Genomic DNA, 13,783 nt, shown 5'->3' with positions numbered 1-13,783 from the left:
TCCTGCTAAGACTTTCATCATTAAACTCTTAAATAGACCCAAATGACTTTTTGTGTTTATCAAACTTCAGAATGAACTATAAAATCACCTTCTTATAAATTGAAATGCTCTCTCGATTTTCAATTATTCCTCTTTAATGATTTCCACATTGGGCTTTTTCACTTTAAGATATGGTTAGACTGCATTTTATTATAAACCCTTAAACCCTCAAACATGACTTTTTATTTCAAATTCTCTCCCTTTGTTGGCTTCAAAAGTGGCTGTTAAAAAGTTGTGTGTTTTTGTCCTCGGCATAAAACAGTAGTTGCGGTCAGCTTGAATTAGGAAACATGGTTTTACACTGGAAAAAAGTAGCAAAGTACCCACAGGAACTTATAAAACCAGTCTGGCAACAGACTCTATACCAACAACACCCCCGCTTTATCGATTCAAGTCTCTGTAAAAGTTGGTATTAAAACAAACAGCATGCAATGCAGCTACCTGTCACACACCGACCCGCTGAAAGACCATACATCCATTTTTAGGAGAGTCAGATGGAATAAGGCCAATAGAAACCATGGGGTGCCCCTTCATGTGTGCTTTTTCTTCGCTTTTTCTTCCTTTTCGGTCGATGTTATTCATGCTGCTCATGCATGATTCACGTTTACACACTCCCTCTCTCTCTCTCTCGTGGTGTGTGAAATCATAGTCAGTGGTTTGGTTTGATGTTTACAAGGCGTTACAACAGAAGGCTCCCTTGAGGATGAGCAGATCTTAAGACTCAGGAAGCCCTGCTCATCAGAGGTCTCCTTCCATCTCCCTCAGTGTCTTTTACCACCTTGCCTTTCTACTGTTCTCCCCCCCACGTCTTCTCACCTTTTTCCTCTGTTCCTCTGTCTCCTCTGAGTGCGGTGTTTTGTGGGGTTAAGTTCTGACTCTGTTTTGCTACCACACACACATACATGCTGACACAAAAACTCACTGTACAGTCACCTTTCTGAGCAGCAGGCAGTCCTGACAGTTAGATAGATGACTGAGTTTGGGATTGTTGACAGCGTCGAACAACGACCTTGCTCTGTGTCCACAAACACACACCACAATGACATTCTGCTTTCTAATAAACAACCCTGTCCACAGACAGAACAGTGCTGCTGGCCGATTGTGTAAAACTCCTGATTATGTTCAATGACAAAGTTTTTTAACATTCAGTGGCAGCCTTTTTAGTCTCTACCTCCACGCTCTTACTTACCTGTTTTGTTAAATCAAGGTCGCACTGCTTCATGCATTGGACGCTGGCACTATGTGTAAATTTTGCACTACAGAAATGTTAAATATAAAGATAACTTCTAGTGGTCTGCTGAGACATTCATGGTTCACAGAGGATGAACTCTTTATTGGTTAAAATAAACTCTTGACCTTGCATCCAACACATTCATGGTCATAACATGGACAATGATTTTTATTGCAATGTCTCAGCTACTATTTGATGGATTGATATCAAATGTGGCATGCGCATTCATTCGGCATGAATTGTAATAACTTTGGTTATTCTCCTTACAGCTTAAAATTTCAGTTTGTTGATTTCTATGATTTATTAAACAAAACTAGTGACATTTCCATTAGACATTTCTCAGCTGTATTTTTTGTTTAGTGCTAATAAACAAAGGTTAGCATGCTAATGTGCTAAGCTAAAAGGGTGAACACAGTAAACATTACTTGCTAAATATCAGCAACATGTCAGTACTGTCGTCATTAGCACGTTAGCACGCTGGCATTAGCATTTAGCTCAAAGCACCTCCAAGCATAGCAGGTACCAAAGTATGTAAAGTCAGTTAGCAATTAACAACTTCAGATGCATAATGATGCATATATTTTATATATATATAAAAGGAGACAATATTACATAGAGATAGCTAAATGTATTTCCCTAAAATTTTCTTTTTATTTTCTTTTGTTTGTTTCTTTTTCTTTTGCTTAATTTAGCGAAAAAATCTATGGGTGGATGGCTGTCATTCTCCATAGGCTATGTTCATTCATTAATTGACCATTTCCTGTTTTATTTTGATATCTCTCATTTCAGATATCTTCACCTGCTGTCTGTTTCTTTCCCGCCTGTTTGATACTTTCGTCTTTTCACTATATTTTACAATGAGATTCATTATTGGTGAACTTGGTGCATTTCATCACCAACCTTAATTTAAAACACTCAGCAACCAATCCACAAATTTAAAGCATTTGCAGATGAAAAGCCAAGTCAATAATCATGGTCAATGATGAATAAGCATGACTGATCAACGTACTTGCCAACCTCCAGGCATCAGAGCCTAAATGATGCTGATTAATCGCCCTGAGTTCACTTAAGAACTTAAAACTGGCCAAGTGTAAAGACAGCCTTAAATTTAGCATCCTGCTGAATGAGTGTCTGGAGAATATTTCCAATCAGAAAAGTTCTTGTTTTTCAGTGAAATATGTCTGCATATAAACTTGCTGAATTATGTATGGCGATTTAGATAATTTAGTTAATGGCTTTGACAGCAACAATAACTTGAACTTTAATGTAGATTTTTCAGCTATCTGTAATGACATTAATGCCACCTAAGCAGAATAAAGCTCCTCATCCTTGCAGCCAAAGACAGCAGGTATCTGTTCCATCTGCCGTCTCTAACCGGAGCGATGTTGTGCACTGTCGAGCCGTAGTTACACATGGTGGATCTGCTGGTTACATTTTGTTCAACCAGCATCAGACTGTTGTGAAATTACTGCAGACCTCCCCTGTGCTTATGTGCAGAATTGTGATTCTTCTGCACATTAACAGGCGTGTTTGAGACTGATACGGTTGACACAGCTCCATAGAAACTGTCAATCATTGTGGGTACAACTCCCTTAGGACTGTCCTTTGTGATCCCGACTCCTGCCTAAGCGCCCTAAAGAAAGTCAGACCATGAAATGACCACAACTGCTAATACTACCACACTTGACTGCGACTGTGGCAAAATAAAAAAGACCCTGTGTTGTCTTCTTGTATGCCCAGAGAAGCAACTTACCATTGACTTGTGAAGTAAAGAGATTAAAATTCTCATTGTAGAAAAAGTACTTTAAGTTTCTGATGGACATGTGTAAGATAATACTGCATTATTATTGTGTTTGAAACACCACACAGTCGGTGGTAATCATCTTGTCTCTATGTTTAAGATAATTTCATCTTTTTCTCTTTTTTTTGATGAAATACCACACAGTGGGTGGTACCCACCTTTTTTATTTTCACCTTCCAGCAGCAACTGAGCTCGTTTCAGGTTTAAATATCCTCGACCATAAGGATCATATTGTTTATCCTGCTGTCAGTAAACATAATTTCCAAGTTTCAGATTTGTCAGCTGTTTATTCTCAACAGAGGTGGAAAAAGTATTCAGAGCCTTTACTTAAGTAAAAATACTAATACCACACTGTGAAATTACTTCACTACAAGTAAAAGTCCTGCATTCAAAACTTACTGAAGTAAAAGTACAAAAGTATCAGGATCAAAATGTACTTAAAGTATCAAAATTAAAAGTCTTCTTAATGCAGAATGGACCCACTTAGATTGTTTTACATATTTCAAATATATTGTTGGATAAATAGTATGATGCATTTATGTAAGCAGCATTTAATTTATCACGACAGGGCTAATTTTAACTACTTTATATACTGTTATGAGGTTTAATAAAAAAAATAAAAAAACAAGTCGAATCACTTTAAATGTATTTTTTATGTTAAATCTCAACCTGAAAAGTAATGTAAAGCTGGCAGCGAAATGTAGTGGAGTAGAAGTATAAAGAAATAAAACAAAATTGTACTTAAGTACAGTACCTCAACATAACTATGCGCATGCTGTCGTGCATACATGTCCAGTTATATAATTTAAATAGGTTGTTAGTCATAAATGTGTTTTTCTCTGTGTGAAAATAGATGTGGGGCGAGAGAGTGTGTGAAACGTGCCAGTTGCGTTGTTGGCAGCCTTTTTAGTTTCACCTGTCCCTCATTATCTTTCCCTCCCTAGTGTATTTAGTCTGTGTGTTTCCTTTGCTCAGTGCCAGTTTGTCTTTGTACCCTGTGTCAAGCATTTCAACAATTTTTCTTTTGTTTAGTGTTCCTGTTTTTTAATCTCTGTTAAAGTTTTCCTGACCTCCTGTCTGCCTTCTCCCTGTAGGATTTGCCTGCTTTTACCTCTGACTAACAGTGCACTGAACCTTCTTTTAAGTATAGACTGATTTTTTTTTTTTTTTTAAACAAGCTTCTCTTTTTAGTTTTGCTTGTGGTTTCTCCAGTCGGCAGTTTTTGTACAAAGTGATAATGTGTCACGGACAATTATCCCTTCATTTACCTCCGCTATTTTCTCATGTAGTCTTCTTGAGAACACAAGAAACTCTTGAGCCAGTTGTTTACGTGTTTGCAGAATCAGCTGTTCTTTAGTTTTGTTCTACAACTCGGACAAGACACTTAAAGAAACTTTCATGCCGACCGCAGCAGAGCAAGCGAAACACGACAGCTTACCACTGTACAAAGAAGAGATTTGATTGTTGAGAAAAAAGAGCTTGCTACAGTGGCAGCAGGCTTTGGCACGGCATGTTTTCTGAAAACATCATTTGAGGTACAAGAATATGGAAATACTGGAGTGTCAGACAAAATTTTGTGCCATCGCTTCCTGTGTCTGCGTGTCTTAATAATGCATGATTAAAGAAGACCGGAGTCTCAGCCAGACTCGTGCTGCAGTTAATCACAAATTGAGAGAGAATAAACTCACGCGGGGCGGCTTGGTTCTTTCATCATATAGAGGCCTTTTCTGTCTCTGCATGAGAGAGAGATGTTTTCCTCTCTCCTCACACCACCTTTCTCTTTTTTTCTTTTTCCTTTTTGAATCCAGTGTAATCAAATGTGGCCTTTGGAGGCATTCATTTTAATACTGAAATTTTTTTTCCCCCAAGAAATCGGAGCATCAGCAGCACCTTACCTGACACTCTACGTGGTCTCCACATGCTTCTGATTGCTGCAGTACATATTGTTCCATTACGTAGGCATACAGTGATAATATATGCCTGTCTAAGAGCCTATTACATATATAAATGCATATCTACAACGACAACACTCAAACTGTATTCCTTTTTGAAAGGCTGTGTTATATTTAATTGAATTTCTACTTACTTTAACTGATTATTCTCCCATTCAGCGTGTCCTTAATGTTCTAATGCATTCCTTATGTAAAGTACCTTGAATTGCCTTTGTGTTTAAGAGGTACAACGCACATTGCCTTGCCTTTTTTGCAGCTTTAAAACCAACAAAGATGGCTCTTTGGATTGATACTTTCATAGCGGTTTTAAACACCAACGTGTGTGCAGAAAATGCTCCATTTCAGTCAAAAGGTCCACTAAGACATACAAGCCTAGTGTGGGTGTATATATATATATATATTTTTTTTTTTCATTTGTGTGAAGCACATAGTCAGTTTTCAATCTATACAGACCCTAGGCGATAAAACATCCATGTTTTTTCTGGTCCACATACGGTTCTTTTTTATTTATCAGTTGCAGGGAGCTGAAGTAAAATCATCCTTCTACTAAAGGGGTTTGGTTCAAGTGTCTGGTCAAGCTGGTCTTTGAGCACGATATTGAATGTGTAGCAGCTGTGGGGGAGTAATTCTGTAGCAGACCCCGAGCTGCGACTGCCCTGCTGATAGGAAGAGACCTGCATAGGAATTTTCCAACATCGATCAATATTGCCTGATATCACCTTTTTTTTTTCTTTACATCCTGCCAAAATGTTCAGTATTCTGGCAAATCCATATGAAAGTCACTGAAAAGTGGGCCGGGTGGCTTTTGAACCTTAAAGTGCTTTGATAGAACCTCAAGCTCAGCATAACCCGCTCCAGAAGCCCAAAGCCTTTGACCCAGATCACACATATATTACACTTCAGCTGGATCAGGCAAAAACAGCTCTGTGTTTATATCTTTTTTTCCTAATTTTCTTATTCATTTCTCATCTTTCTAACCTTTTAAACAACTAGTTGTGTGTAATTTGTCTCAATCATAAACCTGCCCTTGTCCACTTTTTATATCTAAGCAAGGTTCCAAACACCTGGCATTGGATTAGATACTAAAAGCACTTCACGACATAGACAGTTACTTCGGTTTTATTAGTAAATGAAAACAGGCTTGTCTACTTGACATTTATCAGAGCATTAAAACAAAAGCTAGTGTGTATGAACACAGTGAGTAGTTATTTTGCAGACAGATATATCATCCAGTACTCATATGAGTTTACAGTAAACAAGAACTTTACTCTGGTAACAAAGTTAATGGTCTAAGTTGTTATTCAGACACATTCTTTGCCCTCTACTCCCTGTCAAGAATTATTTTTCTTTTCTCGTCATCTTGGATAATTCTCATACTCTGAACTTTCCCTCGTTCTGTTGAGCAAAGCCATGGATGAGGAGGCAAATATCAACTGTCAACAGGCAGCTAAAGTCAATTATTACGTTAATGGAACTTTCCAAGTGTTGTCAATGGAAAGCAGTTGCCTTGCTATCGATCCGCATCACTCAATTGTGATGAGTGCTGATCAAAAAGCCATTAGAAAGCTGATGTGTCAGGCTGGCGATCAGATTATGGAGGGGTGGTGCTGAGAGGGATGGAGGCCAGCGAGACTGCATTCATAATAATTGACTTGACATGAAAATTTAATTGGGTGACGGGGAGAAAACTGATGAATAGGGCCTTTTTTAAAGAAGACATTTCAACATGTCACAGAGGGATCATTAATTAATTAAAATAATGATCTACTGGGACATTTAAATAGAACAGAGCCACCATTAATATTATAAGTAACATCTGTGCCTTTTCTATTATGATAAGTCAAAATATCTGCTCTGAAAAACACCCACAGAGTTCACAAACAGACTGCGAGTTTCTTCCTCAGTGTTTATTTCACAACATTAAATATTCAGTTCACACAAAATACAGAAAATCAATTTGTGAAATTGTGCGTTTTCATTTTACCTTCATACTTGAACAACTGATTAAGTGATCTAATCCAATCTTTGTATTTGTCTCAGCAGTGTGTGATGATTTTGACTGATGTTAATATGTGTATGTGAGTAATTGGAAAGCATAGTGTAAATCATATACAGTATTGGATAACCTTGTAGACATACTTAGAATGGCAGGTGTTTCCTATAATGTTAATTATTGCTGTGCTCTATTTAAGTGTCCCAGTAAGCCGGTTAGCCAACATGTGCAATACCAGATGGAAGTAGAACACCTAAATATAATGCAGCCATTATAGGACTTCACTGGTTCAGTACTATCCTTACCCCTGGGGTATGTTACCCATTGTTAACCAGGAGCTATACAATTAACACTGAACTACTATTAGCTCTGGGTAAAATGTCTAATATGACTAATTCTAGAATTACATTATTCACTTAGCCCCATTGTATACTGGCAAATTTTGACCCTGTGTTTAGTTATTTTTCAGAGGCACAAAGTTGGGGCTCCAAAGCAGCTTTCACACTGGCACAATCTAGGGCTGGGCAATATATCGTTTTAAAAAATATATCAATATATTTTTAAATGTGATATGGAATTAAACCATATTGCATATGTCCATATAGTTCAAAATTTTCTTTCTTTATATATAAATGCTGCCCTTACTAGGGTTTGTCATATTGAGTTATTTATTTTTTAATTTTTTTTAAAAGGTACTCCTGTCGTTATACAGTATTTATGTTCACTTAAATAAACGGTTTCAATAAAACTACTTGTGACATGTCATATTTGGTTTGACTTTGACTAAACATTTGCTCTCACTTTGCGATAAAAATATCGGGATATATATCGTATATCTATATTCAGCCTAAATATATTGGGATATGACTTTTGGTCCATATCACCCAGCCCTAGCACAATCTCAGTAAAATCCAAATTCAGCTTAACTCCATCTTTAGCCAAGGGCTTCTTAGCCCTGCTCCAGACAAGGGCTAGCCTGGAGTTTGTGGGGTCATCACCTGAAAATTGACTAAAAACATGACTAAACGGTAACATCAGTATTGTGTTCCAATAGACATTTAGCCCAAGACAAAGGAAGTGCAGTTCCTATTGAAGTTCTTATGAACCTGGTTAAGGTGAAACAGGACTAACAATATTCACATCTGCAGAAAGCACAACTGTGTTTAAACTTTTCTTTCTATGACAAAAAAAAAGTTTAATGGTTCATTTTGTGCTCAGAAGTTATGCGGTTTAAGATTGAATGTTACTTAATGTTAATATATGCATAGACACACAGTATCCACAGACAGTAAACATGAACAGGTGTCTGAGCTTCTCAGCAGCTTTAGGATACTTGGAGTCCTTGAAATGCCTAGAATGACTCTTGAACTCTGTGTCTTCTGTTTCCCTTCCAGGACTGGCTGAGTAAGTTTGGCTACCTCCCTCCCCCAGACCCAGTGACTGGTCAGCTCCAGACCAAGGAGGCCCTGACCAAGGCCATCAAAGCCATGCAGAAGTACGGAGGACTAAAGGAGACCGGAGTCTTAGGTATGTTGCTGTGTGCGACTGTGGTTAAAGCACACTTTGGATCAACGTATTGTATTTAATGTAAACCTGTACCTGGGAAAGAAAACATAAACCACACAATATAAAGCAACCAAGCAACACAAAACACGGCTTTAGAAACTGCCACGGAGTTGAGTCAATCATTCTGACACGACAACAATTGAACATTAGAAAGGTATTTCAGCTCTTTTGTACTGGATTGCATGGGATTGCACAGTACACGCCTTGAGACACCTTGTAAATATAAATCATACATCTCTGCGCACACACACACACACACACACATATATACAGTAGGATGACAGTACCGCATGCTATGTGATTGATAGTGGTATGAGTAAAACAGTATATTGATTTGTGTACCTTCTGCTGTGCTCTTGTACACATTATTTTGCACCCATACAGTACACATGTCAGCCTCACTCACACACACAACTACACACACAATACAGTTACCCATCTCCATTTCACATAAACAACTGAAGAGGATAAAAGCATGTCTTACTATATGTGAATGGTTGTAAGACAGTGGTGAGTGTGTGTGAGCAAGAATAATTTATGGACAGCAGGGTGTGAGAGAGAGTGGGCATGTTAGAGGGTATCATACAGAGCATGAATGATTTATTATCTCATAACCTCCCATACATGCACATATGTATGCAGTTGTGCACATACAGCTACTGAATCAGTCATTTGTAAACAGATGTTTAACCGCAGTGGTGGATGTGTTCCACTGTGTTTACGTTGAATATAATCTGTATTCAAGCGTGAAGTAACTTAGCATTCCAGCTGTCATAAACTAAAGTAATAAAGTTCTATTTATGGTGTTATATTAATATTAGGTTTAATTAATGTTCCTCCATTAGTCTGTATCATAATTACCTCTCTCCTCTCCCCTTTAGACCAAGCCACACTGGGTCTAATGAAAACACCCAGATGTTCCCTGCCAGATGTTGCCGAGGCGGAGGTGACAATGGGCCGCAGGAAACGAGGCTTGAACCCTCAGAACAAATGGAGTAAGAGGCATCTATCCTGGAGGTAGGGATGAAAGAAATGTCTACTAGACACAATTTACACCTTTAAAAAAAAATTCTGCATTTACATCTGCTGAATGCTGAAGGGTGCTTCATGGAGATCATATCATTGAGTCAATTCATCCTGCCAGGCCGGAGGGAACAAAGGACTAAAATTTAGGATACAATTCACTTTAAGTATGTTATTGTACGAATAAATCCTACAATGTTTCAGTGTTTGTGTGTCAGTGTAGTTCAATCCGTGTCAAATGAGACCAAAGCCTAACGCAATACTGTTCAGTCCAACCCAGTACATCACATTAGTGCAATACATGGAGCTAGAAGTCATAAACCATCACATTTTCACTATATTCTCCTCCATCTGTGCACCCTTTGCTAGATTAGATTAGGTGACTCTTCCTCAAGGCGGAAATCATTTCGTTTCTGGATCAATTTTGGCTTGGAGGAAAAGCATGAAATGCATGGAATGGTTTACGCACACAGACAATAATTGCATCCATGTAGTTCCACTCTGACACAAGATGATACGTATGATTCTCAAAGATAAAAAGGCTTTGTCACAGAGTCATTCCACAGTTTATTCCGTCCGTGATAAAATAATATGGTTACGTTAAGTGCAGCTGGACCATCTGTCAGGGATACAGCTTAGTGTTAGACAGCAGAGGAAGAGGCAGTGAAACATATGGTTGGCCTGTGCTGATTCACACACGCTATCAGGGGTGATTCAACAAGGAGATGATCTAAGCTGGTGTGTTGCCAGTGTGTATGTGTCTACACATGCGGCAAAGGACAACAACCTCACACGTTGTACAAACACACATGCAGAAAAACACACAATACAAATAAACCCACACTGTCCACTTCCATATGAGGTTGGATTCCACATATTCTCTCTTTCTTTCTGCTGTGAGAGGTGTTGCAAAGGGTCATTGCTTCTCAGTCAGTCAGCTCTCAGACACAAGTCCTCACAGTCTCACCACAACTTTTGATAAAATCTCCCCACTGCTGTCTTTGCCCCTTCATAGGCAGTGACCTCTCTCAGATTTCAGCCAACAGTATCGTTTCTGATGAGAGGAGTCAGTCTTAAACTAACTTGTTTTACAGCATGACTGAGCAATTATCTGATTACCGATTCAAACCATACATTATTGGCATTTAGTTTAGAGCAACACTGGGTACAGCAACAAGTTTAGCACAGCTTCACAAGCCGCTAGCGTGGCTGTAGACTCGTCTTGTTGACAACCAAGTGACATTTAACGTGTGATTTGCAGTGCATTTTATCACAAATGTCTGCACGCAGTGACCATTGATTAGTTGCCCAACACCACAGCTGTTTTAGCTTTATTTTGAATATTGATTGCTCAGGCAGTATTGGATGTAAATTTTGGCCTTACAAAGTCTGTAATCAGCATGAAATTAAAATCTGCTAAATATACTGATTACACCACAGGAGAGACAGCTGCAGAATGTATAAAATTAAGTCTCGCTATTAAGATATTTTGTTAAACACATAAAATATAACCTAAAATAATAGGGAACCAAGAGTGAAGTAGATTGTGTGATATATGCATGGCATGACCCATGGTGGATTATGGTTTTGAGGCCTTGTCTGGCCCTATCAACGTTTTTGACAGGAGGACAGGCTGCATCATGCTGTAGTGAAAAAGACTTGAAACTAGTGACTGAGACCATAAACATGTTGTTTACTGAGGTAAACAAATCAAAGCAGAAGTAAACTTTTGCACAATTGGACTTCTTTCTGCAACCAGTGGAGTCGCCCCCTGCTGAGCATTAGAAAGAACGTCTTTTAAGGTGTTTCCTCAGTGGCTTTGCTTTTTAGACCAAGAAATTGCCTCACCAACATTTTATCTTGCTGTACAAAACATAGACGGACTGTACTGTAATCTTTTTCCTCCTGTTTCCTCTCATTAAATGCTGGACTTGAGCCCATTTTCACAAGCATAAGTGTTTAAAATTGCTTTAGTTTAGATGAGGAGCAGGGTGTTTACTGTTGACAGGTCAGCACAACATCTCAGCTCAGTGGGGTGTTGCTTTGCCAGGAGCTGCAGTGTGAACCTGACAGCAGGAACATGCTGAAACAGACAGGTTGGCTGTTGAAAAATCTTGTCTATGCTTTCAGAATATGTGATGCTGAGATATTGTTTTTTTTTGAAGAAAGTAAATTTGGTTTGCAAGTGTATACAGAGTGCAGAAAAGACTTGTGAGAGCAAAGCAAAGATAGCAGTAATCTGTTTGGTGGAAGGGTACTGCTTAAACAAGTATTTATGTGTCTGAGGGAAGTGTTTATTTCAGCCATTGCAGCCCAAGTTAAGGAGAGTGAGCACACAGGCCATATGGGCCAAAGCAACCTGCAGAGGAATGATGACCTGAAGAGGCTAATAGATCTTGAGGAAGAACAGCAAAATGAAGCGAGATGTGGAGGGAAAGCAGGACATCAGGACACTAGAGGATTGAAGAAACAGGTCGATAAGCAGGAGCGATGGGAAGGCTGTAGGAGCACGAGGGAGTGAGGGGGCTGCGGTAGTTACTGCAAAAGCAGGACAGGATAAAGGAAAGAATAAATAACAGCTCGGACTGAGAGAAGATGGTGAAGATGATGAGGCAGCAGGATGAAGATGAGTTGTATAATGTTGAGTTGAGCTTCTTTCTAAGAGAAACAAACTAAAAAAGCATGCATCTCTCTGATTCACTGGACTCAGCAGTGCATTCTTCACTGGTGAAGGCTAGCCTGTTCTTAAGCGTCCCCCTTTTATAACTCTGGTCAGGTGTTTAGGAGGTTGTGTGTGTGAGCATGCATACACCTATAAATGTGTATGTTGTCTCCATTGACTGTATTAAAATAATGGACATAGTCATTGTGACTATTGTAGACTGTAGACATTTGGGTTTTTTTTATAACCAGTGTATAGGTAGAACAAATCAGGAGCCAGAGATACACTAAGAGTTATCAACTAACACTAGTGCTGACTAGCTAGCTTGGTTAGCCACAGGCATCCATCATTCATTCATTATCCTTAACCACTTAACCACACTCAAGTCGCAGGGGGCTGAAGCCAATCCCAGCTGACATTGGGCAAGAGGCTTGGTACACCCAGGACAGGTCACCAGATTATCACAGGGCTGACACATAGAGACAGACATTCACACTCTCATTCACACCTACGGGCAATTTAGAGTCACCAATTAAACCTAAGCTGCATGTTTTTGGACTGTGGGAGTCAAAACGGCAACCTTCTTGCTGTGAGGCAGGAGTGCTAACCACTACACCATTTCATTTTTCATTTATCCTTTATTTATTTTCTCGAGGAATCATTGAGGGCAACCCCTCATTTGAAATGATGTCGAGAGTACAGAAGACCTACACCAGCGTGTAGCCATTCTCAAAACACTGAACTTGACATTTTTGAGTGACCAAATGTAACTTTTATGAAGTGAAAACACGCCAGTGTGGCATGGCTGCAACTTGTCAATGACAAGGTAGCTCTGTCCTAAAGCATGCATTGCTTTATTGTCTATTTTACTCTAAATGGGACCATAATTTACTCAATGAACATCATGCTGTATTGAAAAGACTTGAAATTGATTGAGAACACCTAGTAATTAGGAAAATCCAAGTAAGAAGGTCACTTTCCTATTGACCTATATTCCTATATTCATGCAGATTTAAGCCGCCTCCTCTTTGGCCTCACTTTACAGACCTGAAGGTTGCCTCTTGGTGATAGCAGCCGTTGTGAAATTGCACTTGTTTCCCGCTCCACATTGCTTTGCAGCAGCAGAAGCTACAGATCTGACTGCAGGAGGGGTGAGTTCAGAGGGATGAATCACTTGTCACCGGGGGCAGGATAGCTATGGCTTATTGATAACAAATTACCTGGTGACTTTGTCCCTGTGGCATTGCCTTGTTGAACTAATCCCCGACATCCACCCGTTGGAGGCTTTCAGCCAGAGATACAGACATTTCTTTGGGGTCAGGATGTGATTGCATGGGGGCTCTCAAAGGGTCTCAGCTGACCTGGAAAACCAAGTGGCAGCAATCCAGCATCACACTGCACTGAAACTGCTGTACGGAGTCAACATCTGCTTCAGGGGGAACCAGCATCCACACTGCTGCGAAGACCTGCTGTTTTATGACTGGAACATTTTCCTTTTTCTCATCAGTGGCTCTCT

The 13,783-nt window shown here is 39.3% G+C and overlaps 1 protein-coding gene across 1 annotated transcript in view; it reads left to right on the top strand.

Annotated features, from left to right (window-relative positions):
* The window catches only part of LOC131992836 (matrix metalloproteinase-17-like), a 98,433-nt gene that overhangs the window by 46,484 nt on the left and 38,166 nt on the right, over positions 1–13,783 (top strand). Inside the window, exons 2-3 of the mRNA XM_059358530.1 lie at positions 8,411–8,543; positions 9,464–9,599. Coding sequence (XP_059214513.1) covers positions 8,411–8,543; positions 9,464–9,599 — 269 coding nt within the window. The remainder of the gene's footprint in view (positions 1–8,410; positions 8,544–9,463; positions 9,600–13,783) is intronic.

Source organism: Centropristis striata, chromosome 19 (assembly GCF_030273125.1).
Source record: "Centropristis striata isolate RG_2023a ecotype Rhode Island chromosome 19, C.striata_1.0, whole genome shotgun sequence".
Taxonomy (NCBI): domain Eukaryota; kingdom Metazoa; phylum Chordata; class Actinopteri; order Perciformes; family Serranidae; genus Centropristis; species Centropristis striata.
The sequence above is the reverse complement of the archived record's forward strand: the minus strand, read 5'-3'. Positions and strand labels throughout refer to the sequence as shown.